This window comes from Chiloscyllium plagiosum, chromosome 1 (genome assembly GCF_004010195.1).
Source record: "Chiloscyllium plagiosum isolate BGI_BamShark_2017 chromosome 1, ASM401019v2, whole genome shotgun sequence".
Lineage (NCBI taxonomy): Eukaryota > Metazoa > Chordata > Chondrichthyes > Orectolobiformes > Hemiscylliidae > Chiloscyllium > Chiloscyllium plagiosum.
The window spans coordinates 112,788,794-112,816,212 of NC_057710.1; the positions used below are offsets into that span (position 1 = coordinate 112,788,794).

The following is a 27,419-nucleotide window of genomic DNA, read 5'->3' on the forward strand; positions in this document are numbered from 1 at the left end:
ACATTATGCTCTGTGCTGTTTGCTAGATCAATGTCACTTGTTTAACCTAATCTTTTATAGTCTCTTTAGATCCTCCTCTTTAGAGGTTGAGTTATTGCATTCAGTTATGACCATGTTGAGTGGGTTTTTCGGGCAAGAGAGTTGAGGGCTATGTGATGGGCAGACAGGAAAGCAGAGTTGAGATCACAAACTGACATTGTCAAATGGTGGAGCAGGCCCGAAGGGGTGAATAACTCAATCCTAAATTATTCTAGACTTTTATTTGGTGATGGAGGTGCAGCGGAGGGTTGCTTTTCAGACTAGAGGCCTGTGACCAGTGGTGTCTCGCAGGGATGGGTGCTGAGTCTGATGTTTTTTATGTAAATGATTTGGATGTGAATATAAGAGGTATGGTTAGTAAATTTGCAGATGACACCAAAATTGATGTTGTAGTGCACATTGAAGGGGGTTACCTCAGAATACAGCAAGACCTTGATCGAATGAGCCGATGGGCCAAGGAATGGCAAATGGAGAATAATCTAGATAAATGTGAGGTGCTGCGTTTTGCTAGGGCAGGACATTTGGGGCCCTGGGGAGTGTTGCAGAACAAAGTGAGCCTAGAGGGCAGATTAAAAGTTCCTTGAAAGTGGAGTTGCAGGTAGACAAGATAGTAAAAGTGGTGTTTAATATGCATGATTAGTGTATTGAGTATAGGAGTTGGGAAGTCATGTTGTGCTTGTACAGTGCATTAGTGAGGTCACTTTTGCAACAGTGTGTTCAATTCTGGCCTCCCTGCTATAGGAAGAATGTTCTGAAACTTGAAAGGGTTCAGAAGAGATTTATGAGCAGGTTGCCAGGGCTGGAGGGTTTGAGCTACAGGAGAGGCTGAATAGATAAGGGCTATTTTCTCTATACAGCGTCAGAGGCTGTGGTATGACCTTTTATAGAGATTTATAAAATCATGAGGGGCATGGATAGGGTGAATAGCCAAGGTCTTTTCCCCAAGGTGGAGGAGTCCAAAACTAGAGGCATAGGTTTAAAGTGAGAAGGGAAAGATTTAAAAGCGACCCTAGGGGGCAACTTTCTCATGCAGAGAATGGTGCATGTATGGAATGAACTGCCAGAGATGGTGGTGGAGGATGGTACAATTACAACATTTAAAAAGTACCTGGATGGTTATGAATTATAAGGGTTTAGAGGGAAATGGGCCAAGTGCTGGCAAACGGGACTAGATTAATTTAGGATGTCTGGTCGGCATGGGCAAGTTGGACCAAAGGGTCTATTTCTGCACTGTACAGTTCTATGACTCTCTTTACCACACACATTATGTAAATAAAGGGAAGAATTTGCATACTTGTACAGCAAGTGCACTATTAGTCCACTCAAAAAAGGAATGCTGAGCCTCGTCTGGGAAATGTAAGGACTGTGGGAAACATTTAAGAAATAATGACCACAAAATAACTGAATCCAACTTAAAAGTTGAAAATGAGAGGACCCAGTTAATGACAGGTCATTTGACTGAAAAGCCCAATTGCAATGAGAAAGGAACTATCCTAAATGAAGCATAACTAAAATTAACAGAATGGGAAACTTTCAACAAGAACATAAATGTGTCGGCCATTCAGCCCCACAAGTTTGTTTGCTGTTCAACAAGATCACTGTTGACCTGCTCCAGCCTCAAATCTTCTTTCATTTCAGATTAACATAGCTGTCAGCTCATTGACATTTCAAAAAAATCTATCTACCTTTTTAAGTACTTTGTGAACTAGCCTGGGTTGGAGAATTACAGACGTTCAATAACCTTAAACTCAGTTTTAAATGAGCTCCCCCATATTCTCTCCTCTAGTTTGATATTCCTCGGCTAATGGTAATTAGATTAGATTAGATTACATTACAGTGTGGAAACAGGCCCTTCGGCCCAACACGTCCACACCGACCCGCCGAAGCGCAACCCACCCATACCCCTACATTTACCCCTTACCTAACACTACGGGCAATTTAGCATGGCCAATTCACCTGACCTGCACATGTTTGGACTGTGGGAAGAAACTGGAGCACCCGGAGGAAACCCACGCAGACACTGGGAGAACGTGCAAACTCCACACAGTCAATCACCTGAGGCGGGAATTGAACCCGGGTCTCAGGCGCTGTGAGGCAGCAGTGCTAACCACTGTGCCACCATGCCGCCACGTCGCAGCATCTACCTTGCCAAACCGGCTCAATCTTGAATATTTCAATAAGATCACCCTTCATTCCCCTAAACTCTACTAAATAAAGGCCTAATCTGTGTTGTCATTCTTGATGATTCAAACCGGTCATCCCGGGAATCAGCCTAGTGAATCTATTTTGGATAACCTCCAATGCCAGTGTACCCTTTCTTAAATAAGGATGTGACAGTCAAGAAGGCACATCTTCCACAGCTGACTTAGAAAATTTGGCATGTCCATAAGGACCCTCACCAACTTCTCCAGATGCACAATTGAAAACAAATTGCCCTGATGCATAATGGCCTGGTATGGCAGCTGCTCTGCCCAGGTTTGTAGGAAACTATAGAGGATGGTGTGTACAGCTCAGGCATCATGGGAGCTAACCTTCCATCCTTGGATCCATTTACAAGGCTTGCTGCTGCGGAATGGCTGCCAACATAGACCCTTCACACCTTGGTAATCTCCAGTCTCTTCGGTCAGGCAGAAGATACAGAAGCCTGAACATGCACTAATAGGTTCAGGGACAGTTTCTTTCTGACCGTTATTAGACAGCTCAATGGACACTCTAACCTCAATGTTGATCTTGCTAACTTCAATATCTCTCATACACCTTGTGCAATGTTACAAGTATACCACTGTCTAAATCTTTTGTACATCCTTGTTTACTATAATCTGCCTGTACTGCTCGTCAGCAAAGCTTTTCAGTGTACTTCGGTACATGTGACAACAAATGAAATCCAAATATGGGGGCCAAAACATTACACTGCACACCAAGTCTAACCTCACCACACCCTGTAAAGATTTAATAAGACTGCCCTATTGTTAAACTGCAAATTTTTGGCAAAGAAGGCTAAAATTTCATTTGCCACCTTAATTACTTGCTTGCACCTACATGTTAACTTTTTTCCATGAATATGAACATCCAGGCCCTTCTACACTGCACTTTTTTGGGACTTCTTTCCATATAAACGGTAGTCTGCCTTTTGAGTTTTTTCTACAAACGTGCACAACCTCACATTAAACTTCATCTGCCAGGTTTTTGGCCTGCATACTCCACTATATCCCCTTGAAGGTTCCCCATGTTCTCATCACAACATGAGCTCCCACCTATTTTTGTCTCAACAGCAAATTTGGATATGTTATGCTGTGCTGCCTCCTCCAAGTCATTAGTATAGATAATGAATAATTGAGATGCTAGGATTGATCCTGGTGGTATTGCACTGGTTGATTTCCAATGTTAAATTTGCAAATGTGAGTTAGAATAGGTAGACCTTTTCATTAGCAAAGGTGCTTCAATAAAGATAATAGTGCTTTGGATAAATTAAGAACTTTTAGCAAAAGATTTTAAAAAAGCTAAATATAAAAATTAGAAAATAAAGCCAGCTTTGAAAGGAGGTATGATCAAACACCAAGTCCATACGAGGAACAAGAAAAACTTATAAAATGAAACATTTTAAAGGATGTAGAATTATTTATGTGGGGAACCAGGAATATTGGTGATGTTAAGCATGCATCGATTATGGTCATGGCAATGTAGGCTGAAAAAGGGTAGGTGTGGAGCATTGAGATAGTTTTAGGTAAAGAAGTAGAATTGAAAGATTGAAGCTCAAAAGTAGAAAAAGCAAAACACCATGATAGTGTGCATCGTAGAATGCACACTAAGTCAAAGAGGAAATAATGTGAGCTTTTGTTCGCAATCTTTCAAATATTCTTGCACTTCTATTGGCAAATCTTCAAAGGACTGGATGGTCATCAATCTAGTAACAAATATATGAACTAGAAAACTGACAGACCAATCAGTCTAGAATGAGAGAGGTGCCATAACATAAGGTGAAAAATATTTTTAGGTATGAATTCATAATTGTAAATTTGTCCTATTCTGAGAATTGGAGATCTTTTTTGTAAGTAGTACTATAAAATGGCAAAAATTACATCAATGTTTACTGTATTATTCAGGCCTATTATTATTTTTAATCTGTTTACTTCAGTGTAAATATACATGTTAAATTGAATGGCCATGTGAAATATCAAGTTAATCTCTAATCAAATACTGGGATCTGCTATGATGCCAGAGTAGTCAGTTGAGGGTGCGAGTGAGAACGTGCTCTGCTGGTAAGTTTTATTTAAGGAAAAGTTGCATTATTTAAGTGATTTATGCTATAAATAAATCAATGTGTATTCTCTTTTTCCCCTCTTCTTCCCCCCCCCCCCCCCCCCCCCCACCACCACCACCACCCCCATATTCTGTGTATTTAACCTATTGTGTGTTTTTACATTGATTTTGTGGACTTCTTGGTTAGCTGGAATCTTGGATCAACCAGCTTAGTCCTGGTGCCATAGGTGCCATTTAATAAAATGTTGATCATTAGCTGTACTGAAAACAGGTGCTAATGTCTCAAATCTGGTTGTGTAAATGTCGGGCATTTCTTAAAAAAAATTTCCATGTATCAATTTTAATTAAATAATACTTAAAAGTTAGCTGGGCAATTTGAACAGACTGTGCACTCATGCAGTGTTTTTTTCTGATTACCTGCTTTGGTGCTTTGTGTGCCACCATTTGGACCCACCTGACTTGACTGAAATGCCCACCAATTTGCCAGCATAACATCTGGCATAGCTTTGGGGTCCTCATTTTGCTGGATTGAGATATTGTACCTGTATTGTGAGCTCAATATTTTAAATATAAGTTTTTTTCGCTACTTTGGATTTTCTTCAAATATTTCTCTGTACGATTCATAACTATTTCTAGGACCATATCTCATCTGTGAGTGTGCCTACAACACTGATATCTACTGAGGAATCTTTATCTCAGGGGCAGTCCCACACTGAACAACTTGAATGCCAAGCAGACAAGTTTCTTAATGCTATCTTTCACAAAAAAGGTATAATGCTTTTCCTGATCTTCATATTAAGGCTTAATGAAGGTTTAGTTTTAATTTGAAATACTATGTTAAGCTAACTATGTTCATTATTGATTGCCGTGTATTTCAATGTATGAAGTTAATATGGGCTGAGTTATAATGATGGATGAAACAGAATTCCTAATTCACACAATGTTTTTTGCCCAAGAGATTATGCATCATAGTTTTGGACCCCCAGTTTATATATTCTATGCAGTATCTTTGTTGTCTGATTTAAAAATTGTTAAATCTTTTCATAAAGATGTATCAGCTCCATCTAGTGGCTATATAAATTGTCATTTTAATGGCTTTGTAGGCCTGGAATTCTCTGGATTGGCATAAATGGCAATTTCAGCCAAAATTTATGCCAGTCTTTACACTGTTCACAATGCAGCAACTTACAGTGCAATTTCCAGTGAATCTTATTGGCACATGCGGCATATGAAGCAACAAACTTAGAGGAGGCATAACTAGCTGTGGGCCCTAGGAAGCATGGGCGGCACCATATCAGGATCACATCCGATCAAGACCAAAGGTGAGTCTTGGGAATTGTGGTAAGTGGAACAGGATTCCCTCTTTCAGTCTATTTCAGTTAAAAATTACTTGAAATGTTATTTCCCATGTCTTAACTATGTCTCTCTCTTTGCAGTGAGATCTACTAAGAGGAGGGCTAGCTGTTTCCTTGCAAGAGATCTGCAAGGTGCCTTTGGAATAAATTAAGCTGGGGAGGGGCTGGCTTAGGCAGTCAAGTTGCTTCTCCCTGTAAATTTAGTCCAGGTGCCTGGATGAAGACCTTCTGAATTTCTGTGATCTACCCATCCCACTGTCAGATTCCTGAATAATGTTGTTAAACAATTCATCTGTGGTGATCAGGGCTGGAGAGGTAAGACACTTATTATCTCCCTTTCAAAGATCAGACGTGGGCATCGGTTTTCAAATGTTGGTTGAGAAGTAATCAAATGTTGTCTTTTCAGTATTGCCAGATGACCGATCTTTAAAATACAGATTCCAAACAATATCTGTAATGCTATCTCTGTCCATTTACTCTGGGGCAACGCCTGGAGTTGACCTGCCTCTTTAACTGAAATGTCTATTTTGAAGTACTGTACTGATTTTTTTTTTTGTTGTTGCCTATCAAATAACCTGCAAAGGGAGGACCTGGTTATACATACGTGCTGAATTCCCCATTTCACCTTGCAACTGAGACAATACCTAAAATTTCTATCTCTTTTCTCTTGGCAAGTCAAAAGTGTACTGCTCATGTATATTCTCGTTGTCTTTGCAGGGTGATTTGGCACACTGCTTGAGAGAAAAAAAAATCACTGGATAGGGAACTTTATCTGAGAACTATGCTATCTCATGTGGAAAGGGCCCTTCATCTCGTGAGTCGTCATCTGAGTTTCAAGCTATGGCTGTTGACATGGAGTTATAATGAGGTGGGTTCAAACTTCAGGACTTATCTTGTGGCTTCACTTTTTTTAAAACCAAAAATACAGTTTCATATATTTGGAATAGAGAAGTATATTCCTTTAGGAGGGAGGTGCTTAATTATTCTAACTTCATTCTTTTTGTTTTCACAGGTCAGAAAAGCCAATCCAGGAAGAGGGAGTTGTATGAGGAAATGAAACAGAAGAAAGGGGAAGATGGGGTGGAGGAAAAAGAGCAGCTCTAGGGGGGAATGGTGAAAAGGCTGTGCATCTTTATGTAGGTTTTGATTAGAGTGAGTGAGCATATACCTTCCTAACATTTAAATGCTGCTACTTTGCCATCCCTTACCCAAAACCGTAACCTCAGCACCCCACTCTCCTGGTCCAGGCAGCAGTGCAGATCCAGGCACTTAAACAATCAACTAAGACCCAGCATCGTAAGCTACCTGGCTGCCTCTTGACAATTTGGGAGACTAAGGAGTACTAGGTTTGGGGTGATGTATCCACTTTGGTGTGGAGTCATAGTTGCTAAGGAGTAAAGTGTCATGGAAACAAGATTTAATAGGTTTGTCCCCTGACATAGATATTTTTGGATCACCGCAAGTATGTGTGCTGTTTGTGCTCTGTTGCCAATCGTTTTCAGCAGTTCACACGATGACAGGACAAGATATTTGTATCCTTCTTGGCTATATTATGGTGACTCCACTGGTATTTCTGACGACAGCGGTCCTTAAATTTAGACTGCAGCCATGGGACTTGTCAATTCAATAATGTTTGCAGCTTTAAGTATATAGTGCAGGTGGGATGACGGGCACGCAATTGCAACATGCCACCTCTACTTCAGACTCCTCCAACCTGGCATGAGGCAAATGAGAATAAGCTTCTAGGAAACTCCCTCCAAAGATGCAGCCAGCTGTGGCTCCACCCCAGGAGCAAGCTACTGTGTCAAGAGTTTGTTCAGCCCCATGCCCCTTCACCCAGCATTAAGCAGTCAATCTCCCTATGGCAATGATCTCATCAGAATTTTCAAAAACAGTTTCTAAGGATGAAGAAACGCTAAAACAATATATACAGGCATTTGTTTGAGGTTGGAATGCTTCAGTTTGATATTTAATTGCTTTTCTATTATAGCTACGTCTTTGAGATTCTCTTGCCAACATTCCATTGAGGGTACTTGATTATATGTTGGCCTAAATGCCAAAACTTTGAAGGGTCAATTGTTTCATTGTTCAGCACTATAGATGATTCTGAAATATCACTTCTGTTGGAAGATTCGCATGTTTGAGCTTCAAGTTGCAATTTGTGTGACAATGGTAAATAAAGTTTCATTTTTTTTCATGGCTGGTCTTGACTCTTTGTGACCACTTTGCCAGTAGGGCCAGTCCACACTTTGAAGAGTTGCTGATGCCACTGGTGGGGATTCTCAAAGTGGGGAAATCAGTTGCTGAGCAACTCTCTTGAGAACTGTCATCTGATTTTCTTCTTGTTTGCCTCTGAAGCATGGAGTTAATATCCTCTAAATTAAAGGACTCCTTTTCTGGCATATTCAGACTGAGCCCTTCTTTAACTCCAAAATGTGCTCTTCATAGACACTGCAGACCACAACAATCCTTGCCACTCTTTCAGGCATGTAGCACAGCACGTTTTCTTTATTTTTGGACTTTAAATTACCCTGACTACCATCTGTTTTCTGCATATGCCCAGTTACCTTAATCCTGTGATGTGCAGGTTGGCTGCAGGTGATGTATGCTTGTCAGCATCGATGTATTTATTTGAATCATCAAGTTGGGGTAATTGCAAATGTTAATGACCATATCTTTTCATTTGTGACTTTAAACTCTGAACTTCAATGAGGAAAAACAATTTTTACCATGATGGCAGCTTAATTTCACAAGCAAGTATTGAGATATTATCGTATGATGTACTCCTAGCATAGTTACCAGAGAAACCAACAAAATTGTGAAAATTGCTGTGGAGGTGATGTCATACTAGATGAAATTGGCTATCAAATTGCAGGCATTTGGAGTTCCTCTGCTGATTTTTGCAAAGAGTGGAATGATCAGAGCAATCCAGAACCATGGTATTCTGCATACCCATTGATGACATAATGGGAAACCTCATTTGAGGCTTTTTGCAGAATTTCACACGTGACCAGACACTCTTCTCCAACAGGTCCTCGTATGACCTTCAGGCATGGTACACTCTCTGGGAGATGATAACGTGACTTCAGTTACCTATTATGATGCCTCACTGTACTATCTCCACATTCTTTTCATCCTCCATTTTCAAAAGCTGAACTGGTGAATGGTTAAGGAGGCATGCCATTGGAAATTGTTCTGCTTGACATGCAAAGTGGTAAATTTTCTTGTGATCTAAGAATCTGAGGTTTCAGGCTTGGAGAAATAAGATTTAAAAATATTGCCTCAGAGCTAGAGGTTAGATGGCCTGTTTTAAAAAAAAACAGGTTGTCATAAGGAATATTAGTAACCAATGTTCTCATTTCTCTGCAGCCATCAGAAAATCCAAGAAATAACCCACAAAAACTAATCTTTACATGAAAAAATGTTAGGTCAGTGGCCATTAGAAGGTTAAGAGATGTGGTTTAGATGATTATAGCATTTAGTGTAACATAAGATCAACACGTTTGCCTCTCCAAATGGGCTTTGACAAGTGCTACATAACAGACTGGCAAATAAGATAAGGGCCCATGATGTTAGGGGCAAGGTACCAGCATGGATAAAGGACTGGCAGAAGGCAGAGTGTCAAGATAAATCTTTTTCAGGATGGCAGCCAGTGACAACTAGAATTCTGCAGGGACTAGTGTTGGGACCACAACTAATCATATTATACGAACAGTCTCGATGAAGGAATTGAGGGCATCTTGGATAAGTTCTGAGATGACACTGGTGGAGGAAAAGATGGTGTTGAAGAGGTGGTGAAGCTGCAGAAGGACTTGGATAGGTTTAGGAGAGTGGGCAAAAAAGTGGCAGATGGAATGCAATATGGGAAAGTGTAAGGTTGTACACTTTAGGAGGAAGAATCAAAGTGTAGATTACTATAAATGAGGAAAGGCTTCAGAAGTCTGGAACGAAGAAGAACTTGGGACTCCTAGTTCAGGATTCTGTTAACATGGAGATTCATTAGGCAGTTAGGAAGGCAACTGCAATGTTAGCGTTCATTTGGAGAGGACTAGAATACAAGAGCAGAGATGTACTGGTGAGGCTGTGTAAGGCTCTGGTCAGACCACATTTAGGATATTGTGAGCAGTTTTGTGACCCTTATCTAAGGAAAGATGTGCTGGTGTTGATGGGGGTCCAGAGGAGGTTTACAAGAATGATCTTGGAGGTGAAGGACTTGTCTTATAAGGAGCAATTGAGGACTTTGGGTCTGTACTCTGTGGAATTTAGAAGGATGAGAGGAGTGGTCGAAACTTACAGGATATGGAGAGGCCCAGATAGTGGATGTGGAGAAGATGGTTCCACCAGTAGGAGAGATTAGGATCTGAGAACACAGCCTCACAGTGAAGGGATGAGCCTTTAGAACTGAAATGAGGGATTTCTTTTCCTAGAGGCTGGTGAACCTGTGGAACTTGTTGCTACAGAAGGCTTATGGAGGCAAAGTCATGGAGCGTATTTAGGGTGAGGTAGATTCTAGATTAGTAAGGGATCAAAGGTTCCTGGGCAAAGGCAGGAGAATGGAGTTGAGAAACGTCATCAGCTCTGACTGAATGATGGAGCAGACCCAATGGGCCAAATGGCCTAAATCTATGTCCTTACAAATCAATTGTGCTTAAAATACCTCCATCTTTGTTGGACATCTGTATTTGTGCCATTATTATCAACCAGTGTTTAGAAGAAATTTATTCGCGTTCAGCTAATGTATGGATCAAGGGAAATTTAATTCTGTATTATATGCCTTTATAATATACCAAACTGTTAATTTTCAATTATATTTCCATTAATATGTAAATGTAATTCTTTTAGATCTTCCTCAGAACTGTGATCGCAACATTCCTCTAGTTGCTCAGGAAATAATGAAAAGAATGATTCGTCAATTTGCAATTGAATATATATCCAGAAGTAATCACGCTCATGAAGCTCAGACTGGATCAACTGATGAATCTATTTCAATCTCAAATGATCCACCTGCCAAGCAAACCCAGAACTTTCACCAGGAGCAGGAAGGACCCCTCGACCTCACTGTGAATAAAAGTCATCAGAAAAGTTTTCAACAAGGTAATTCCATTCCTTTCCTGTTGAATGAGTTCAGAATTCATTGTGTGTACATTTATGAAAGAAATCCTTGAGCCAAACGTTATTTGGGGGCAAAGGATAATTTAGCAGGTTACCCCAAATGTTCACCATTTTTTTCTGTGTAAGCCACCACCAAATCATTAGTGTTCATTTTATGGCTAGATCTGAATTCATTGCATCTCAGTGATACTGTGTCACTCTCTCTTGCATTCTATCAATTCTAAGTGCATGCCCACAATTTAGGTAGTCAAGGAACACTCTGACTGAGAATTTAAACAATTTCCCTTCTCTGTACCCCCTCTGCCACCCTTTCCAAATACCAATTAACTGTCACAATCTATAATCAATCAAACTATGCAAATAAACAAAAATGGTTTTTTTATATCCAATTTTCCTCCCCATTGTGTCCGGACCAAGGCAGCTCAATTGGATGACTGTTCTTAATCCTAGGCATATTATTTCTATTGAAATATTTTAGCACATTTTCATCATTCACTGAATCATAAGCATATTGTATAGAGGAACCGTTGATAAATGGTGAAGTGGACACAGGAACTTGTCATTGGTTAAGGACTGCATGGGCTCTCAGTTGGTACCTTTTTAAAACTTCTAATCCGTGGCCATAGACGTAACGGAATAGCTACAGAGGTGAAATAATCAAGGGAGATGTCTAATGGAATTCCCACTCAAAGAAATATTTTCACCTGTAGTATAAATAACCAATGTCTTTGTTTACAATTTCTCTCTGAAATTTGACCCTGTTCCAGTTCTCTATTCCTTTGATGCAAGGAGGAGTACTGCACAAAGAGAACTATTTGTACATCCAGATTAACGTAAACAGGATGTTCACTATAACCATCTCAGACCCTGAGCTTTGAGTGATAGGGAATTTGGTTTTGTTTACTGGAGGGAAGTTTTCCTTTTGGAATAATTGTTATAAACATGTTATGAGATGCTTTTAAAACTCTATCTTCCAAAGTAACAGAGGTCTGCATTGACTATTACCTGTTTTTGTGCAGTGACAATTTATATTTTATTCCCTAATATATAAATTGTATAAGTTTTCTAAATTTAATTTGCTGCATCTGGCTCATCTATGAATGATGCACTGAAAGTCTAAAAGACTACTATAAGACAGACAGACACATCATTAAAATCCTTTCTCAAAAGCTGAAGAGATTGTGGAACTGAGACTTGAAATTACGTGAGATTGAATATACTACAGATTACAGCACAAGTGATCGCCATCTCGGAACATAAAATGCAGTTAGTTCTTAAGTTAAATTTGTATCATAGTATTACTGAAGATCCAGCCTATTTTAGACCACAAGTGAAGATGCAGATTCTAGTTTTAATTCTATACTCTGCAAATCAGCTGAACATTGATCCAACTTGTGTTAAAAAATATGTTGAATTTTGTGTAGCCTTGATCTCTGTGAAATATCTCTGTATAGCTTGTTTTGTATTAAGTTTGTCATGCTTTCTTATTGGCTGATCCATTTTAGTGCATTACAACCAAAAAACCTACAGAGAAAGTGACTTGAAAAGAACATTGCAACTAACATTTTCAGTTTTAATCTTATCCACTTGAACATTACTTTTTCAGTTGTTCAGGATTTGTTTGCCTGGGTTGTTAAGTGCAATACAGTTGTGTTGTTTTGTAGACCTCAAAGATATTCTGTATATCTCCTACAGCAGGACAATTTGTCACATGTGGTCAGAGTTACCTAATGGTAAGCTGTTGTTAATTTCTGGTCAGCCATCACATGGAAAAAGGAATGGGGAAACAACAATCTCAGAATTAAGTGCAAAAGAGCATATGGCCCATCGTGATCATACTTGTTCTCCAAATGAGCGTTGTGACTTATTGCCTTTTCTTGAGCCCTGCATGTTATTCCTATTTAGATAAACATCTGATGCCATCTTTAATGCTTGATTGAAACTGGCTCCATTATAGTTCCAGCCAAAGCATTGCAGAACCAAACCACTTGCGTGAATATGTTTCCTCTCTCATTTACTTACTTTGTAAATCAATTCAAATTTGTGCCCTCTTTATCAATTTGTGCAAATGGCAAAAGTTTATCCCTGTCTGCTGTCTCCAGATCAATCATGACATTGAAACTTCAATGAAGTTTGCCCTAAGCATTCTAGTCTCTGTGGACATCCGTCCCAATTTCTCTGGAGCTTTTTATGTAAACCTGTTCTGTGCTTGTTTGAATGCATTTGAGTCCTTTCTAAAGCGTAGGGTCCAAACACTACACAGTACTGCTGCTAATTAGTGTCTTATACAGATTCTGCCAAATCCACCTGGTGTTATATTCTCAGCCACTATTTAATCCCTGGGATACTGAATGCTTTACTACATTTTCCACTTGTCCTGCCACCTTGACTTATACACCAGTACCCCCAGGTCTTTCTGCTACTGTATACCCTTTAGAGTAGCACCCTTTTTTAATACTGTTGAAATGTTCTTTGTACCAGAATGTACGTCTCATTTCTCTGCATTGAACTTCATTTGCTACCTAATCACTCAATCCAGAAACTTGTCAGTCTACTTTTGAAGTTCTGCACTTTGCTCCTCAGTTTACGAAGCTGTCAAGTTTGAATCATCCGACTTTTGAAATGGTTTCCTACAGTCCAGGGTTGAGAACAATTAATATAAATCAGGAAAAGCAAGATTCCAAGGCTAACCCTTAGGGGATGCCACTGTAAACATTGTTCCAGCCTGAAAAATATCCATTAACAATTATCTTTTCCTATCACTCGGCCGATGTTACTGTGTTGCTTTATTTCACAAGGCTGTTATGTGGCATTGTATTGAATATCTTTAGGAAATCGATGTAGGTAATTAAGCCATTTTTGGCTTTGATAGTTTAAAACCTTTGCCCAGGAGAGCAGGAGGTGAGGGTAACTAGATCTGGTTCAAAGGTCGAAGACAGGTGGATATCTGTGATCAGTGGTGTGCCACAGGGGTCGGTGCTGAGTGAGCTTTTTTTTGTCATTTATGTGAATGATTTGGATGCGAGCATAAGAGGTATAGTTAGTACGTTTGCAGATGACACCAAAATTGGAGGTATAGAAGGTTACCTCAGATTACAACGGGATCTTGATCAGATTGGCTAATGGGCTCAGAAGTGGCAGATGAAGTTTAATTTAGATAAATGCGAGGTGCTGCATTTTGGAAAAGCAAATCTTAGCAGGACTTATACACTTAATGGTAAGGTCCTAGGGAGTGTTGCTGAACAAAGAGACCTTGGAGTGCAGGTTGCTCCTTGAAAGTGGAGTCGCAGGTAGATAGGATAGTGAAGAAGGTGTTTGGTATGCTTTCCTTTATTGGTCAGAGTATTGAGTACAGGAGTTTGGAGGCTGTGATGCGGCTGTACAGGATGTTGGTTAGGCCACTGTTGGAATATTGTGTGCAGTTCTGGTCTCCTTTCTATCAGTAGGACGTTGTAAAACTTGAAAGGGTTTAGAAAGTATTTACAAAGATGTTGCCAGGGTTGCAGGTTTTGAGCTGTAAAGAGAGGCTGAATAGGCTGTGGCTGTTTTCTCTGGAGTATCAGTGGCTAGAGCTTTATAAAATTGAGGGGCTTGGATAGGGTAAATAAACAAGATCTTTTCCCTGAAGTGGGGGAGTCCAGAACTAGAGGGCATAGGTTTAGGGTGAGAGGGGAGAGACTTAAAAGGGACCGAAGGGGTCAAGTTTTCACGCAAAGGGTGGTGCATGCGTGGAATGAGCTGTCAGGGGAAGTGGCCGAGGCTGGTGCAATTACAACATTTAAAAGGCAACTGGATGATTACATTAATCAGAAGGGTTTAGAGAGATTTGAGCCAAGTGCTGGCAAATGGGACTAGATCAGATTAGGATATCTGGTGGGCATGGAGGAGTTAGACCGAAGTTTCTGTGCTGTACATCTGACTTTTTTTTTCATTGAGAGTTTATATTAAGTTCAGGTAGCAGCACAAGTAAAGAAATTATGATTGTTATATCAAAGTGCTGTAGATGAAAATTGTAAACCTCAATCTGTGCCTTCCCTTCATTGTGTCTCTGGCAATGGATGGCATATATTGTACTACTGGGGTTTCATGGCCATACTTTTGGGGAACGGTCGAAGTCCTGTTGGGGATGAGGATTTAAAAACAATTTTTAAATAGTTGCTATTTATTTTGATGCTTCGTGCTAAGCCTTGAATGTTTACCAGAATAAACCACAGTGACTGTGACTGAACTATTCTGTCGGTAAGTCTTACAAAGCTTAGGACATCTTCCGTGAATGCTTCTTTCTATACTGCTAAGATTATTGATTCCCCTGCATATTTCTTCATCCAGCTGCCTGTTCAATTGCATGTAAGCATGTTTGGTAATAGCAAAACCAAACTTGATGGGTAACAAATCTGCTATTGCCATTGTATTAAAGAAAGATTTACAGGGATGTTATCCAGTTCTTGCAAATGGGATATATGGCTCAAGAATAATTCAATCCAGCCAATCCATGACTGCATGTTGGCTGCCTTTGAGAGTCTTTTCCTTTTCACCATATGCTTCCTTATTTGTTTTCACCACTCCCTGTGGTAGAATTCCACATTCTTGCCTTTTGGATTTTCTTTTCTGAAGTCTCGATTGGATTTGTTGGTGAACATCTTGTACTGATGGCCTTGAATTATACTCCTCTTCCCAAGAGAATGCATTCTCTGTATTTACTCTGTATTAAAAACTCTTAATTTTCTTGAATGATGAAACAAACAATATCATATCTACCTGTTTTAATTTTCCTGGCAAATACTAATGCAAAACAATTGTTTAATATCTCTGGATTCTTTATTTTTACTATGATATTGTTCTGTCCTTCTTTAAGTCTTCCTATTCTTATCTTTTTAAACTAATATTTTGCCATTTCTTTTTGTTCCTTGACAATTTTAATTTCATAGTTCCTGTTTGCTGCTAATCTCTATTCTGTTTTATTACCCACCCCTTTGTTAACTGTGTACTCAATGTATGCTTTTTTTCTTCACTTTCATTTATTCAATTAAATCTTTATCTGTGGATTCTCATTTGTTTAGTTCTTTAATGGAATGTATTTTTCTTACACAATGAAGGCTATTTTAAATGCTCCCTGTTTGCTGATTCTGCTGTCATTTTTTCCCCCCGTGTTCTATTCTCATAACCTTTCTCCAGGATTAATTGAACAGTTTTCTCATATTTGTCCTTTTCTATCATTATCTTAAAGCATTTTAGATTACGGTCACTTTTGCCTGATGTTTCCAATGTTTACTTTTCGCATCTTTGTTCCCCATTACTAAGTCCTATCTTTAGTTTTCTTATAAATTGTCTTAGAAAATACTTGTGTAAATATTGTAGGAACCCCCATTTCCTTATTCCTTCTGCTCTGTCCAATTTCTAACAGTAGTTGAATGATTGTTTTATTAATCCATTCTCTAATTCTTTTTATATGTTGCTTTTACGTTGCTTTTTCAACTTTGGTGAATGGTGTATAAATCAATTAATATAATTCATCCTTCAGGATTATGTTTTTATCTTTCTGAAAGTTACTCTACTACCATTGTTACCAAGAGAAATAGCTCAACAGCCGCCTCTTATTTTTGGTCCTTTTTTTAATAAAAACATTATCCCCTGCCATGCTCAAGTCCAAACCTGGTTGAGGAGAGATTGATCCAAAGAAAATAATCCAAAGGACACATAGGGAGATGTAAATTTTTAACTGATTAGTGTTGAGGAGGTAATGCTGGGGAGTAGGCTTACAAATAAGGAGTCAAACTCTGCTTAATCTAGTTGTGAAGTGTGTAACCTAAAGAATGCAGATCAAAATCTGGGATTAGGCTGGTGGAGTCAGGTGATTGAATGGCCTTCTGGATCATGAATTTTCTTTTTTATGATTTGCTCCTGTTGTTTGGCTCAACTCTGCACTGCACTCCTATATATTATGGTCTTATGATTCCAATCAGCCTGTTGAGTTTGCTCCGCCATTCAATCGTGGCTGGTAATGCTACTCAACTCCACCCTCTGTGCCAAAACCTCCGATCCCATAACGAGTCAAGAATCTATCTATCACTGTCTTAAAAGCGCTGAATAATTGGGCCTCCATAACCATCTGCAGCAGTGCGTTCCACAGATTAGCCATCTCCTGGTGGAGTAATTCTTCCTCATCTGAGTTCTAAAGGGTTGTTCTTTCATTCCAGCTGTGTCCTTGGGTCCTACTGTTTCCTACTTGTTGCAACATCTTGTGTACATCCACTATATCCAGACCTTTTAGTATTCTCCAAGTTTCAATTAGATTTCCACCCTTGTCCTTCTGAATTCCAAGTACAGACCCAGAATCCTCAACCACTCAGGTGACAAGTTCTTCTTCCCCAGAATCATTCTTGTAAGCTTCGTCTGGGAACACATGCCAGCACATCCTTCCTAGATAAGAGAACCAAAACTGCTCTCAATGTTCGAAAAATGGCATTATACAGCCTCAACAGTACACCTCAGCTCTTGTATTCTAACCTATTTGAAATGAATGCTAACATTGCATTTGACTTGCAAGTTCTTCAAATTAGGAAGTTACATGTTAAACTTGAGACACTTCTGAACTAAGAATCTAATGTCCTTTTTTTACCTCTACTCACTGCTTTGTCAGTCACCTGATTTTCTGTCCATACTAGTACCTTGCCCCTAACACTATGGGCTCTTACTTATTTAGCAGTATCCAGTGTGCCACCTTGTCGCAAGACTCCTGGAAATGCAAATATCCAAAGCAGCTACTGGCACTCCTCTTTCTAACTTGCTTCCTACCTCAAAGAATTTTAACAGATTTGTCGGGCATGATCTCCCCTTGATGAAGCCATGCTAACTTAGGTCTGTTTTACCATGCACTTCGAAATACTTTGCAATGGCCTCAAACTTTACAGGCCTGAGGTCAGCCTAAATGACCTAAAGCTTCCTGTCTTCTGCCTCTCTCCCTTGTTATGTTAGCCATTTTCCAGTCATCTGGGACACTCTGACTCAAGTGATTTTTCAAAGATTGCCACCAATGCCTCCACAATCTGCTTCAGAACTCTGGGGATAATCCATGTGCTCAAAGTGGGTTCATCCACCTTAAGACTTTTCAGCTTCCCTAGTTCCTTCTCCTTAATGATGACCACTGTATTCATCTCTGCTCCCTGACTCACTCAAAGTTCTGATATTCTGCTGGTGTCTTCACTGTGAAAACTGATGCAAAGTACCTATTCACTTCCTCTATCATTTCTTTGTTTCCCATTACAACTTGTCTGGTGGTGTTCTCCATTTTCTAGTTGTCCATTCTCCACTCTTGCCTTTCTCTTACCTTTTATATAAATATACATAAAATACTCTTAAAATCACCTTTTATGTTACAACCTATCTTACTATCATATTTCATCATTTTTTTCCATCCTTCCCCCCCCCCCCCCATATTTTTTATTTAGAGTTATCTGTTGGCTTTCCACTATTCTTCATCCCATTATATGCTTTCTCCTTTGCTTTTATGTTGTCCCTGACTTCCCTAGTCAGCCATGATTGGCTCATCCTCCCCTTGATATGCGTTGTCACCTTTGGCATGAACCTCTGCAATACCTCCTAATTACCCCAGAAACATCTACCATTGCGGCTCACTGTCTTCCCAGCTAGGCTCGCCTTCGAATCAACACTGGCCAGCTCTTTCCTCATGTCTTTGTAGTTCCCTTTACTCAATTATAATACTGTTACACCTGATTCTACCTTCGTCCCCTCAAACTATAGGGTAAATTCCATATTATTGTCACTGCTTCCTAGGGATTCCTTCATCTTAAGATCCCCAAGTCTGCCACATTTCACATCACCAAATCCAGTATTATCTGTTCCTTAGTGGGCTCTACCACAAGCTGGTCCAAAACTCTTCCATGAATTCCTTTTCTAGAGACCTGCTACCAATCTGATTTTCCCAGTCTACCTACAAATTGAAATTCCCCATGATTACTGTAATGGTGCTTTTCTTAAGTGCCTTTTCCATTTCCTGATTTATTTTCTTCTCCAAATCCTGGCTACTGCTAGGAGACCTGTCTACAATTCCCGTCAAGGTCTTTTTACCTTTTGCAGTTTCTCAACTGTACCCACACAGATTCTGCACTTTGACTTTATATCACTTATTGATTTAATTTAATTGCTTCCTAATCAGGCAATCCCAGCCCCCGTCAATCTGCTGTCCTCTCTTCAGAGCATATATCTTTGGATATTTAGTTCCAAGCCCTGATCCCCTTACAGCCATGTGTCTCTGCCCACAGCATTGTATCTGCCAATTTCAAGTTGTAAAATTGCAGTTTATCTGTATCTTTTTCGTGTTGGGCCTCTGATCCTGGGCTTCATTTTATTCTGTTTAATAAAACAATTATAAGTTACAAGCCGAACAAAGCAAAAAGCATCTCTTCCCCTCTGCGCCAACTTCCTATATTACCTCCATTCCCAGGACTCTCTACTCTGTCGGACTGTCTCTCACTCTTGATGAAATCACTCCTTCCTGACTGTGCGAAGTTTACTGGTGTTTTCAACAGGCCTATCCATAAATAGGAAGCCAGTGCCCCTCTTGGATCACTAGATTATTAATCTAGACACTCAGTTAATGTTCTGGTGATCCGGTTAGTATCCCGCCAAGGTGGGAAGGTGAAATTTGAATTAAACTTTTAAAAATATCTTGAATTAAGATGATCATGAAACCATTGTTAATTGTTAGAAAAATACATCTGGTTCACTAATGTCTTTAAGGGAAAGAAATCTACTATCTTCACCTGGTCTGGCCTACATGTGACACCAGACCCACAGCAATGCGGTTGATTTATACCTGCCCTCTGAAATACCCCAGCAAGCCATTTGGTTTTATCAGTTGCTATGGAGTCTCAACAAAGAAATGAAACCGGATGGATCACCTGATATTGACCTAGGCACCAGAAAAGTCAGTGGCAGAAACATCCCTGTCCTCCCTGCAAAGTCCTCCTTATGATTATCTGGGGATTAGTGCCAAAATTGAAAGAGTTGTCTCTCATGAGTCAAGCAATAGCCTGGCATAATTGTACCGACATGTTCCAGACACCACCATCACCATCCATAGATATGTCATGTCCCATGACAAGGCAGGCTCGGCAGAGGTGGCAATACAGTGTGATACCTTCAGAAGGGAGTTGCTCTAGGGAGCCGTCAACATTGATTCTAGAACCCATGAAGTTTCATGGCTTCAGGTTAAACAGGCAAACAAACCTGATTACCACATAGCACCCTCCCTTGCTGATGAGTCCCTATGCCTCCATGTTGAATACCTCTTGGAGAAAGCACTGAGGGTGGCAAAGATGCAAAATATACCCTGGGTGGGGGATTTCAATGTCGTCCACCAAGAATGGCTTGGCAGCAATGCTACAGATGGAGCTAGTCAGATCCTAAAGGACATTGCTGCTAGATTGGGTCTGTAGCAGGTGATAAGGGAACCAACAGCAGGGAAAAACATGCTTGACCTCATTCTTACTGACCTGCCAGCTGCAAATGCATCTGTCCATGACAGTATCAGCAAGAGTGACCACCACGCAGTCCTTGTGGAGCTAAAGTCCCACCTTCACAGTTACGATACCCTCCACTGTGTTGGATAGACTTCGGCCAGATATAGCAATTCAAAACTGGGCATTCGTGAGGCACAGTGGACCATCGACAAAAGCAGAATTGTACTCCCAGACAATCTGGGACCTCATGGCCCAGCCTATCTACCACACAACCATTACCATCAAGCCAGGAGATCAACTCCCTGGTTGAATGGAGAGTGCAGGAGGGCATGCCAGTGGTAACACCAGGCAAACCTAAGAATGTGTCAACCTGGTGGAGCTACCAAACACAACTAGCATACCAAACAACCAGTGGATCTAGATCTAAGCTCTGCAGTGCTGCCACATTCAGTTGTGACAATTAAACAACTCACTGGGGGAGGAGGCTGCCCATCCTCAATGATGGAAGAGCCCAACGATCAATGTAAAAGATCAGCCTGAAGAAATTGCAGCAGTCTTTGGCCAGAAGTATGAAGTGGATTATCCATCTCTGCTTCCTCCAGTGGTCACCAGCATCCAGGCAATTTGATTCATTCCATGTCATGTCCAGAAACAGTGGGAGGCACTGGAGGCTGCAAAGGCTACGGGCCCTGATGACATTCCATCAATACTACTGAAGATTGTGCTCCAGGACTTGCTGCATTCCTAGCCAAGCAATAACACTATACTCAACAATCTACTCAACAATGTGGAAAATTGCTCTAGGGTGCCCTGTGCGCACAGAGCGGAAGGAACGCAGCCAAATAACGTCCAGTTGTCTACTCTCAATCCTCAGTAAAATGGTCAAAGGTGTCATCGACAGAGCTGCTCAGCAGTAACCTTAGCAGTGACACCCAATTTGGGTTCTATGCCACCCCTGACCTTATTACTGCCTTGGTTCAAACATGAGCAAAAGAGTTGAATACAAGAATGAGCCCTAGCAAAACTGGAAGCAAAAGGTATCAGGGCAAATTTTCCGTTGGTTAGTCACCTGGTACGTAGGAAGAAGGTTGTGGTTGTTTGACGTTGTTCTGTGTTTGACGATATTTCAGCAGGAGTTCCTCCAGAGTAGTTTCCTAGGCACAGCCATTTTCAGCTGCTTCATCAATGACTGTCACTCCATCACAAGGTCAAAAGTGGGACCCCCCCCCCCCCCCCCCCCATAAGTTTTCATGCAATGTTCAACACCATTCACAACTCCTTAGATACTGAAGCATGTTCAAATGCAACATGTTCCTGATGAAGGGCTTTTGCCCGAAACGTCGATTTTCCTGCTCCTCAGATGCTGCCTGACCTGCTGTGCTTTTCCAGCACCATTCTAATCTAAACTCTGGTTTACAGCATCTGCAGTCCTCACTTCTGCCTCAAATGCAACAAGACCTAGATAAATATGGGCTTGGGCTGACAAGTGGTGAGTAATATTCACACCTCATACATGCCAGCCAATGATCATCTCTATAAGAGTCAATCTGACCATAACCCCCGACATTCAATGGTGTTACCATCACTGAATTCCCCACTATCAACACCTTGGTGTTATCATTGATCAGAAACTCAACTGGACTCGCCAAAGCTAGTTCACCATCTACAAGATGCAAGTGCAGAATATGATGGAATAATCCTCACTTGCCTGGATTGGGGCAGCTTCAACAACCTCAGGAAGCTTGACACTATCCAGGCAAAGCAGCCTGCCTAATTGGCATCCATAAGCATAAGAGTCCCTCTATCATCGCTGCTTAGTAGCAGTGGTGCGTGCCATCTACTAGATGCACTGGGAAATTCATCCAAAGGTCCTCAGACAGTACCTTCTCAACCTATGACCATTTCATCTAGTAGGACGAGGGCAGCAGGTACATGGGAATACCACCACCTGCAAAAAAAACTCCTCCAAGCCACTCCCCATCCTGACATGAAAGTATATTGCCATTCCTTCAATGTTGCTGGGTTAAAATGCTGGAATTCCTGCCAAGAGTACTGCAGGTTGGCCTGCAATATGTGGACTGCCGTGGTTCAAGAAGGCAGCTCACACCACCTCAAAGGATAGTCAGTGATGCCCATTTCTCATAAATGACTTTCAAGAAAAGAAGAGCTCTTGAATAGAATCAAGAACAATTGTGATGGTCTCTTCTGTATTTGTTTAGACGGTTCCTTTTGACAGAAGGATTTGTATTGGCAATATCTTCCCTTTCTGCATATTAGGATTTCTATGAACCTGTTGGATGTTTTGGCTGTAACAATTTAAGCGATTTCCTTACCTTTGTTTTAGTGAGCAGGTATGGGATTAAAACTTGCCAGGTAAAAATTTAAAGCCAAGTGTCCAGCTCATTTTCATCTATGCTTGACAAAATAAAATGAGGTCCTTAGATTAGTTCTTGATATAAATATTGAAAAGCCAAGTTTAGAAATTTGAAATAAAAATGCTCAGTTCTTAATATCTCTAGACCAGAATTTCATGATTTTTGGCTTATTTAATGGAAAGCAAAATGTTACTTATTCAAGGTCAGTTGCCTGAAAAGGATTTTTTTTTTGAGGGAAACTTGAATAAAATTTTCTGTTAGTAGATGGAGTGCTCGATCTATCAACGAAGAAGAACAGCATAAATTCCACCATATCAACTGGATCTAGTCCTGCATCAACCACTATCAAATTATCAGGGTAAGTATTAGTGAAGAATTGCAATCCCAAAGGGTTTATGTTTGTCATAATATAATTGTTTTTTTAGATATTAAATGTAAACCTTTCTTGCCATAGCTGCACTATATGATTCTGCTTAGGATACTGTTGTCTGATTTTCATTTACAGTTCTAGTTTTTGAAAGGTAGTTCACTAATTTATAAGTACCTTAAGCTTGTTAAAATTTTTCAAATTTTAGATTGGTAAGCAACCCACAATCAATTTATTGACATGACTCATCAGTTGTGGGTTCTATTTATACTTGTCATTTGCACTTGAAATAAGATCGTGTTGGAAATGAAAATGCTGCAAATGTATGAAAACATTCTGTCTGGTCAATGCGTGTTAGATAATCTACCTAAAATCTCTCCAATACAGAATTGGAAAAATATTCTTCTAATTGGGCAGTTGTAATTTTCTGCATGATCAGTTCTTCATGTCTGGTTACATTTAACCTTACCGTATCTGATTATTGCGGTTTAGGAAGATTTTCTGCATTGATCATTTCAACATAGACTTGCAAAAATGCTATTGCACTACTGAAAACTTTCATTTTTGGAATGCCTCTTACTTGTCAAGTCGAAATTCAATGGAAGCTGAAAGTTTATCCAATCAGATTGATAGATATGGGATTGTTGATTTTAGTCAAATCTTAGTTTGCACATCTAATATTTTGATTAAATATGGATTTGAATAGATTAATCACAGGCTTAATATCTACACCAGTTCTATTGAGCACAGTTTTCTTGAATCTGCAAATATTTCATTTGCACTGCTAAAAGTTAGTTGAAGTTTTAATATTTGAGACATTCGATATCTCAAAAAAATTAAAAGCTACCTGCAAGTATAAAGTGAGAAGTATGATCGCATGTTGCGCATTAATATGCTTCCTAACTTTGCTACCAAAGAAATAATTATTGAAAATAGTTCAAGTGATAGGTTTGACATTTTAACTTAAAAATTCTCAATGTTGTTTTAAAAAATTGTATTTCTAACTAACAAATGTAAATGCTATTAAATCTTTTTTGTTTTGTATGTCCAAAGAAATGCAAAGTATAGTGTCAGTATATACAAGTGCCATGACTATTAAAAACTCATTGCTTTCTGTAGTAATCATATATTGCCCGGGTTATCTATCATGGGTCAATGGTTAAAGGCACCCGCATAATCAATAATTCTATAACTGGTAGTCTACTGCAGAGATTTTTCTTACTGAAAAAGAAATACACACTAAAAGCCATTTATGTGTCTTTCACACTAATGCAAGAATTGTAGCGATACATAACTGCGTAATCCTACAGCGTTCTTTTACAGTGCCAGAAGTGTCAAGCATTAAAGCTGAGTTATTTTTTATTACTTAGAAATATGTACATACTGTTCCAATCATCTTAACTTCCATTACAATTAGATGGTTACCCTAAGAGTTATAATGCAACATAGGTAGATTTTTTATTAGTTTGTAATAGTTTTCTTTCCCTTGGTTTTTCTCTCCATTTATATATTGAATTTTATTTTGAAATTTTTGCTATTTATTTTAAGTTGCTTGTTCCTTGAATTATCTGTCCTGACCACTTTATTTTTATAAACTATTATTAAACCTGACCACTGTCTTGCACTTAATCTATGAAGGCTATCTTCCGTTTCACGATGGCTGAATTTGCACGTGCTTTGTGCCAGTATAATTGTATTCATAACTATTGTGTATCACAGTGACCCGATTGGGCAGTATAAGAGGCAGAATTTCAAGACTTATAAATGCAACTGCATCAGACAAAGTTTTGACAGATTCATAGCAATATTTCTAGATTGCAGAAGGGGGAGCATTGGGGACAAAGTTGCTTCCAGGAGGGTGAAATAAAAGGAAATATTCAGGTCTAATAGGATCTGTGGACAGAGAATTAACTTATCAGATTGATGACCTTGCATCAGAGCTTAAATGGATGTTAGCAAACATGGGTACCAAGCAAAAGAGTTGTCAATAGATGAAACGGCTTCAGCATTCTTAAATAATAAGAAATGGGTGCAAATATTCATCAACAAAATTATATGCAACTAGAGCCATTGGAAACGGCTTATCCTTCCTCTTGGATGGCTCCTCAAGGCAAAGATTTTGAGCATTTTACAAGGAAGTCTGCAGAGTGTCATAAGTAGGAACTATTAGAAAGGTGTCTCCTGAGCAAAGTTATTATGGTGTGTACAAAAACATTAGAATACTCTGGTATTTTCTGAATTTCCAGGATTGGAAATTCCTGTATAAAAGACTTGCAATCATTTGCAAGTCCTCCTTTTGTTCAATATCTAAATCCCTGTAGCTGCTGCTCCCACATTCCTGACACGTCAATTGATTGTACAACAAGGGGTGGACGTGGATGTTTACACAAAATGCAATTGTACCCAACTAAATTTCAAACTGAAATATCACATTGAGTTCAAATGACTAGTGTTTCTATAGCTATCTCTTGTAGTTGCTTTCTTTTAAGTTTGCTGTTGGAATGTGGTGGTCACTAGCTGGGCCAGTATTTATTGCATGTCTCTAATTGTCTTAGAAACCATGAGCTTCATTCTGAAGCTGCTGCAGTCCATGTGGTGCAGATCACTGTTATGAAGAGAGTTCCAGGATTTTCAAGGAATGGTGATTCAAGTTCCAATTCAGGACGGGAATGTACAGTTGTTGATGCTCCCAAGCACCTGCTCTTGTCCTTGTAGGTGATAGTGGTTATTGGTTTGCAAGACGTTGTTAAAGGATTTGCTTCTGAACCATGCACAGGTAGATGGCATGCATTAGTCTGTCTGTATGCTTTGGTGGTAGAAACACCTGTGAATGTGATGGTTACGTTGATCATTAAAATGTCATGAACAGGTATAGAAAATAATCAAAATAACGAAGAATTGTGGCTTTTCAAACTAGAAGACTGGAATACAAGAGAGCAGAATTTTGCTTCAACTATATGAACCTCTGATTAAACTACAAATGGATACTTTAGGTAGTTCTAGGCCTTGCACAGATTATATTGAGGATACAACTAGATTTACCAGAATGATCTCTGAATTCCTAATGTTAAATTTAGAGATTACAAATGGAGGCTTGTAGACCCTGGAATTTATAAAGTTAAGGATTATTTGGGAGTTTTCATGATATTAAGTAAAACAGGTGGAATAGATGGAGGGAGAGAATTTCCTATGGTTGCAGAGGAAGCTTTCAGGAATCCAGAATATAGTCTAAAAATTAGTGCCGGGTTTTCGGGAGTGGCATTAGAAAATACTGTGTACAAAAGGCAGTAAAGGTTTGGCTCACTGTTCTGTAAACAGTTGATGTCAGTGGGTTGATTGCTAATTTTAAATTTAAGCTTGGCGTTATCTGTAATGAATAGAAGTCTTAAGCAATCCAAGACAAAAGTGAGAATTTGGTGTTAGATTGTAGAATAAACAGTATTGCATTGAGTGACAAAATAGGCTTGACTCAATGTCCTGCTCCTGTTTCTATACATTCATTTTCAAATGTTAAGCACATTTGGACAATTTGCATACAAATGCAATTTGATTTGTTCTTCAGAGCCATTATTCATATCTGAACACACAAGCCTATTTACCCAAAGCTTAAATAATTCTGAAAGTTATCAATTTGTTAGATTGACTGTCTTCTACAAATCTCAAAGAACTGTGCTGCATGTCCTCAACTATAGACATCACTACCATACCTTTATTGGTAAGTGTTTTTGTTGTATACTGTCTTCTCTTTGTTTAGAAAAGGGACTAGCTGGCAATGGCCTAGCTTTTCAAAAAATTGCTTTCACTGAGCCAGAGGGCTTCCTATGTTCACAGGATTTTAAATTTAGGCCATTGGTCAAATGTAAGAAAATATGTTAAAAACCATCAAGAGGAATCCCTTCACAGTTCCTTAATGTGCCTTCTGAATAGGCTGGGTTTATCTATTTTGGACCCAGAATTCATTCTGGGTATAATAACTAGTGCTGAGATTTTGTTTTGTTTATTCAAGGTGTGAGAATCAGCTTTTGCCCATCCCAGTTGCCCTTGTTAATATGATGGTGAGCTGCCACTTTGAGATATGCAGACATACATAGTGTAAGTAGATCCTGTTGAGGAAGCAGTTCCAGGATTTTGACCTAGTCAGTGAAAGGAATGGTGATATATTTCAAAGTTGAATGGCTTTGAATGGAACTTGGTATTCCCATTAGTCCTTCTGGATGGTTGTGGTTGTCAATCGGAAGATGATCTTGAAGGAACATTGGTGAATTTCTGCAGTTTTAGTCTGTTTGTGTTTATCTTTGTACCTTGTTCATCTCTTTCCCTTTTTGATTTGAGAATTAGCTGATCATGGCATCCTTTCATTGCATTAGACTATGGTCAGCTGTAGCCTATATAATTTTGTTATTCTGTTCACTCTTCAAAGCAGTGAATT

At 39.5% G+C, this 27,419-nt stretch overlaps 1 protein-coding gene across 14 annotated transcripts in view; it reads left to right on the forward strand.

Moving 5' to 3' along the window:
- lcorl (ligand dependent nuclear receptor corepressor-like) overlaps positions 1-27,419 on the forward strand; it is a 119,833-nt gene that overhangs the window by 38,961 nt on the left and 53,453 nt on the right. For 7 of the 14 annotated variants that reach the window (XM_043694090.1, XM_043694195.1, XM_043694204.1 and 4 more), the window contains exons 4-6: positions 4,936-5,068; positions 10,497-10,748; positions 22,885-22,981. In XM_043694090.1, coding sequence (XP_043550025.1) covers positions 4,936-5,068; positions 10,497-10,748; positions 22,885-22,981 — 482 coding nt within the window. Of the gene's footprint in view, positions 1-4,935; positions 5,069-5,824; positions 5,970-6,371; positions 6,523-6,666; positions 7,827-9,023; positions 9,083-10,496; positions 10,749-22,884; positions 22,982-25,545; positions 26,245-27,419 lie in introns of those variants that run through there. The other 7 variants (XM_043694096.1, XM_043694175.1, XM_043694115.1 and 4 more) reach the window with 6 other exon arrangements.